Source organism: Salvelinus namaycush, chromosome 35 (assembly GCF_016432855.1).
Source record: "Salvelinus namaycush isolate Seneca chromosome 35, SaNama_1.0, whole genome shotgun sequence".
Lineage (NCBI taxonomy): Eukaryota > Metazoa > Chordata > Actinopteri > Salmoniformes > Salmonidae > Salvelinus > Salvelinus namaycush.
In genome coordinates, this window is record NC_052341.1 from 32,754,797 (window position 1) to 32,760,987 (window position 6,191).

A 6,191-nucleotide genomic window follows, 5' to 3' on the forward strand; every position below is an offset into this window, starting at 1 on the left:
ACATTAGATCTGGTAAAAGATATTACAAAGAAAAAAAAAACCGTTCTTTTGTATTGTTTTTTGTACCATCATCTTCTAAATGCAGAGAAAGGCCATAATGTATTATTCCAGCCCAGGTGCAATTTAGATTTTGGCCACTAGATGGCAGCAGTGTATGTGCAAAGTGTCAGACATCCAATGAACCATTGCATTTCTGTAAAAAAAAAAAAAGACAGCCCAAATGATCCTAATTTGCTTACTTTTCATGCTCAAAACTGTGCACTCTCCTCAAACAATAGCATATTATTATTTCACTGTAATAGCTACTGTAAATTGGACAGTGCAGTTAGATTAACAAGAATTGAAGCTTTCTGCCAATATCAGATATGTCTATGTCCTGGGAAATTTTCTTGCTAATCGCATTAGCCTACGTTAGATCAACCGTCCCGCAGGGGAACGCATAAATCCTGAAGAAGTTATTAACAAAACAAAAACTTGAACCCTCATCGTTATAGGTTTTACTTTATAAATGTATTCACATTAGTCCTGAATGTATTGTGCATTAGCCTAAGGGGCAATTCCATGATAACAGAGTGATGCTGAGACTCAGATATTTCACTTTAAAATGTATGATAAAAAAGCTAAACAAACCATACAAATCTATGCACAAGCAGTGGTGGATAAAGTACTCAATTGTCATACTTGAGTAAAAGTCAAGACACCTTAATAGAAAATGACTCAGGTAAAAGTGAAAGTCACCCAGAAAAATATTACTTGAGTAAAAGTCTAAAAGTATTTGGTTTTAAATATACTTAAGAATCAAAAGTAAATGGAATTGCTAAAAAATACTTTAGTATCAAAAGTCAAAGTCAAAGCACAAACCATTTCAAATTCCTTATATTAAGCAAACCAGACAGCACAATTTTCTCATTTTTATTTATTGACGGATAGCCAACAGTCAGACATAATTTACAAACGAAGCATTTGTGTTTATTGAGTCCGCCAGATCAGAGGCAGTAGGGATGACCAGGGATGTTCTCTTGATAAGTGTGTGAATTGGACCATTTTCCTGTCAAAATGTAACACATACATTTGGCTGTCAGGGAAAATGTATGGAGTAAAAAGTAAATAATTATCTTTAGGAATGTTGTGAAGTAAAAGTTGGCAAAAATATAAATAGTAAAGTGAAGTACAGATACCCCAAAAAACGACTTAAGTAGTACATTAACATGTTTTACTTTTAAAAATGTACACTGAAAATGATACAAAAACACATTTACTTGAAGAACAGTGCAGGTGCAAATTTTGGTAAGAGAATGACGGCACAAACTGCACAAACCGTCATTCTGTTGTTCCCTCTCGTCGGACCACTGCGACAGTCAGAGAAACTCCCTAGCTAACCCTCCCTCTAGCTATCTGTCCTTTCTTACGAGAGAAAGAGAAGAGGAGCCTTTTGAGGAAAAGATGCAAAATAAAGCTGGAGTTGTAATTCTAGAGGGCATCGTCCATAGCGGAGTGCCATAACTTTCAAAATGTCCCCTGGGGTGGGGATGCAAAATGTCTCCGTCTCATTTCTCTCAGGACCAAACCGTTCAGAGGTTTCTCCTCTCCACATTGTAACTCAATCTAAAAACATCTCATACTACTGTATGTCCTCAAAGGCCTCACTTGCAGTGTTCTCTTTGAATTCAAAACAACTCGGACATAAAGGGAACCACAAATAAATGCCACAGCACAGCTTCAATGGGGACACATGGAGCTCGGACCCGGCCGAGCCCTGTACAGTTACAGTGAATAAATTCTGCCTCTGTGTTAGTTTTTGTCTTGTGTATCCCTCATAGGCTTCATTTAGCATAGTGCTCAAATAGCATTAGGAGACAGGGCGGGACCGTGCATCCCTATGGGCCGGGGCCACAGCAAGGAGCCTGATACTCTGTGCTCACAGTCCACAGGGAGATGGCGGAATGGCGGTGTCCCCTTCCGTCCCATCAGTACTTGTTAATCCCAAAGATCCGGACTCCGTGAAGCTGGGGGAGCTTGGGAATGAGCACGGTCATCAGAGAGACCGTGTTGACCACAAAGTGGTCCTGGTCGTATTTGGTGTAGAAGCTGGTGAGGATGTAGCTAGGGGGAGACGGAAGAATGTATGAGGGAGAGAAAGAAAGGGTAGGTCAACGAGAGACTGACGGACTAGGGTCTTAGCTGCCAGCAAGCACATCAGGCACCACGGCAGTCCAGACTCCCACTGCCCACAGACTGGCTGGAAGAGGCTGCTGGGAGGATGCGGAAGTTATGAACAAGGACAGCAGGGAAACAAACAATGCTTAAAAAATAGGTTTCACTTTCCAGTCCTACTCCTCCTTAAATACCAATGTAGCACGTTGCATGAAATTATACTTTATAAAGGGTTTATAAGTAGTAAATAGACTATTAGTTTATAAGTATAAAACAGTAATAAACATAAAACAGTGCAGCATATGGTACTGTAGGGGGTCCTTACAGGACGATGGGGGTGATGGTGAGGAACTTGCGTGAGGCAGTGAACTGGACACCATAGTCCATCTGCTCCCAGTATGTGTAGAAGCGAGCCTTGCTCTGGTCGGGAGTCTCAAATGGAGTTCCTTTCACCAAGTGTAACAACAGGTACATGCACTGCAACACACACAGCACAGAAAACTTGGTCAGGAAAGCTTTAGCTGTTACAGTGCATTCGGAAAGTATTCAGACACCTTCCCTTTTTCGACACTTTGTGACGTTACAGCCTATTTCACTCATCAATCTACACACAATATCACATAATGACAAAGCGAAAACAGGTTTTTTAGAAATTTGTTCCCATTTGTTACAAATAAAACACAGAAGTATCTTATTTACATAAGTATTCAGGCCCTTCGCTATGAAACTCGAAATTGAGCTCAGGTGCATCCTGTTTCCATTGATTATCCTTGAGATGTTTCTACAACTTTTTTGGAGTCCACCTGTGGTAAATTCAATTGATTGGACATGATTTGGAAAAGCCCACAGCTGTCTATATAAGGTCCCATAGTTGACAGTGCATGTCAGAGCAAAAACCAAGCCATGTGGTTGGAGGAATTGTCCGTAGAGCTCCGAGACAGGATTGTGTCGAGGAACAGATCTGGGGAAGGGTACAAAAAAAATTCTGCAGGATTGAAGGTCCCCAAGAACACAGTGGCCTCCATTCTTAAATGGAAGAAGTTTGGAACCACAAAGACTCTTCCTAGAGCTGGCCGTCTGGCCAAACTGAGCAATCGGGGGAGAAGGGCCTTGGTCAGGGAGGTGATGGTCACTCTAACAGAGCTCCAGTGTTCCTCTTTGGAGATGATAAAGGCCTTGCAGAAGGACAACCATCTCTGCACTCCACCAATCAGGCCTTTATGGTAGAGTGGCCAGACGGAAGCCACTCCTCAGTAGGAGTGGCACATGACAGCCCACTTGGAGTTTGCCAAAAGGCACCTAAAGGATTCTTAGACCATGAGAATCAAGATTCTCTGGTCTGATGAAACCAAGATTGAACACTTTGGCCTGAATGCCAAGCATCACATCTGGAGGAAACCTGGCACCATCCCTACGGTGAAGCATGGTGGTGGTAACATCATGCTGTGGGGATATTTTTCAGCGTTGGGGACTGGGAGTCAGGATCGAGGGAAAGATTAACTGAGCAAAGTACAGACAGATCCTTGATGAAAATCTGCTCCAAAGCCCTCAGGACCTAAGACTGGGGTGAAGGTTCACCTTCCAACAGGACAACAACCCTAAGTACACAGCCAAGACAACATAGGAGTGGCTTCGGGAACAAGTCTCTGAATGTCCTTAAGCGGGCCAGCAAGAACCCGGACTTGAACCCGATCAAACATCTCTGGAAAGACCTGAAAATAGCTGTGCAGCAACACTCCCCATCCAACCTGACAGAGCTTAAGAGGATCTGCAGAGAAGAATGGGAGAAACTCCCCAAATACAGGTGTGCCAAGCTTGTAGAGTCATACCCAAGAAGACTCAAGGCTGTAATCACTTCCAAAAGTGCTTCAAAAAAGCACAGAATAAAGGGTCTTAATACTTGAGAAAATGTGATATTTCAGTTTTTTTTTTTTTTTTAATTGCAAAGAATTCTAAAAAACTGTTTTTGCTTTGTCATTATGGGGCATTGTGTATAGATTGACGAGGGACATGTTTTTTAAAAATCCCTTTTAGAATAAAGCTGTAGCGTAACAAAATGTGGAAAAAGTCAAGGGGTTTGAATACTTTCTGAATGCCCTGTATATTTAAAATTGCATGGGCAAAAGTGATTCTATGATTTTTTTTAGTAGCCTACAACTGCAAATCGATGTATTTTAGGAAAGGGTGTGTAAGCTGATATAGTACTGTTCTGTAACTTTTATAGCAATGCAACTGCCATAAAAAATGGGGTAAATGTTCAAGACTGCCCCATGAACTATTGACTGTATTGACCTTCACTCTTCCCTCTCCTATTGACAGTACAGGAGTTTGCTTACAGAGACTACCATTGTGTGGATAACACTGACTGGACCATCCACCAACAGTACTTAGGTTATACAGTGGTGAGGTTTCACTGGTGCCCCTAGGCATAGCCTACTAGGGTGCCCACTACCCACCAGGTTGTGTATGATGTTGGTGAGGGTCCAAACCATGGGTACGCTAGCGAAGGGGATGCTGAGCAGGATGACGTGCAACAGGCCGATGCCCAGGAGGTAGGAGAGCCAGATGCCCCGGCTGTTCATCACCCGCGTGTTAGGGTTCACCTCGCTGTGAGCCGTGCCTACATTCATGACGTCAACACCCCAGTCACCACGCTCCTCGTCCGCCTGAGAAACAGAACAGAAGGGTGTGTGATGTAATTCCTCATAGGTATGCCCGATCATGATGCATAATGCAGACAGTGTGACAAGGTTACAGCTTTGACTGTTCCATCCATGTACTGTTCATTAGATCCTATCGGGAGGGGTCCCTTTATAGGCTTGTCTAAGTAAGTTGGAATGTGGTGAACTAGGTTGTGTGTAACTTTGGGGAGGGAGTCTAGCTGAAATAATTACAACACAGTCATGACCCATTTGTAGGGCAGGCTGATTCAACTCCAATAGTGTACTTTCTTCATCAGTTCTGCCAAAAGTTTCCATTATCAAATTGAAATAATACATTATGATCTAACACATTGTATCGTGCACTACTGTATTCCAATAATAATGATAATAATAATAAGTAAATCAAGTAAAATCAAATAGATAATAGCCTACTTACAGGAGAAAATGGCTTCAATCCGATCTTCAGTCCGTTATCACTATATTCCTCTTATTCGCTATCTCCTTCACTGGTTAGGTAATTGACATCATTAGGTTGGACTGCTATATCGTTTCGATTAGTCCGTCATTCACATACCTTCTGATTGTGTCTTTATGCAATGTTATCCTTCAGGACATAGCCCGACATTCAAGCAAACAGTTCCACCCGGAGCCACTTTGTTCGTCTTGCACAATTCATATAAAACGTCATAATTTTTAGAGCGCCAAAATTGGGCATAATCTTTTTATTCGTTGCTCTTAGCGCTGATTAGTGCCTTTATATCACATGGGTAAAACTGACCAATTAAAAGGGAATGCTTTGAAAAGCTGGGGATACGCCCCCTTGTAACGTCACAGGAATGGGAGTGAGAGGGCACTTTTCATGGGTAATTAAATGGCACTATTTTTTAATACGTTTTAAAATATAGCATTATAACACTATAGATATACCATCTCTGACTATTATCAATAGGTCAACCTTTGATATCAAAACAAATGGTATAGCCTTATTTTTACAGTAGTCCTACATAAATCACCAAGTAGTCACTGAGACATGACAGAGCAAATGGTAATTACACAGTAATAAACTATTAATATATATATTTTCTTAGGAATTAATTAAATCCAGCAACACAGGCTGTAAGAGTTTTCAGTCTCTAAGAGCTTTCCACACCTGGATTGTGCAACATTTGCCCATTACTATTTTCAAAATTCTTCAAGCTCTGTCAAATTGGTTGTTGATCATTGCTAAACATCCATGTTCAGGTTTTGCCATAGATTTTCCGGTAACTCAAAACTGTAACTCGGCCACTCAGGAAAATTCACAGTCTTCTTGGTAAGCAACTCCACTGTAGCTTTGGCCTTGTTTTTTGTGAATTGATGTGAATTCATCTCCCA

General features: G+C 41.4%; 1 protein-coding gene across 1 annotated transcript; it reads right to left on the reverse strand.

The window, feature by feature from the left end:
• Positions 1-1,207: 1,207 nt before the first annotated feature.
• On the reverse strand, positions 1,208-5,470 carry LOC120029892 (ORM1-like protein 3). The gene is made up of 4 exons (XM_038975201.1): positions 5,254-5,470; positions 4,611-4,820; positions 2,480-2,631; positions 1,208-2,103 (listed from the first exon to the last, which is right to left on the reverse strand). The coding sequence occupies exons 2-4, from the start codon at positions 4,782-4,784 to the stop codon at positions 1,968-1,970; spliced, it is 462 nt and encodes a 153-aa protein (XP_038831129.1). The 5' UTR covers positions 4,785-4,820; positions 5,254-5,470; the 3' UTR covers positions 1,208-1,967.
• Between the last annotated feature and the right edge of the window lie 721 nt (positions 5,471-6,191).

Bases quoted from the DNA above. Each gene is read 5' to 3' on its own strand.
- LOC120029892 (XM_038975201.1), bottom strand. From the start codon at position 4,784: ATGAATGTAGGCACGGCTCACAGCGAGGTGAACCCTAACACGCGGGTG. The intron at 2,632-4,610 runs GTGGGTAGTGGG...TGTGTGTTGCAG, and splicing joins CCAACATCATACACAACCTG to TGCATGTACCTGTTGTTACA. The intron at 2,104-2,479 runs GTAAGGACCCCC...GTCTCCCCCTAG, and splicing joins ACCATCACCCCCATCGTCCT to CTACATCCTCACCAGCTTCT.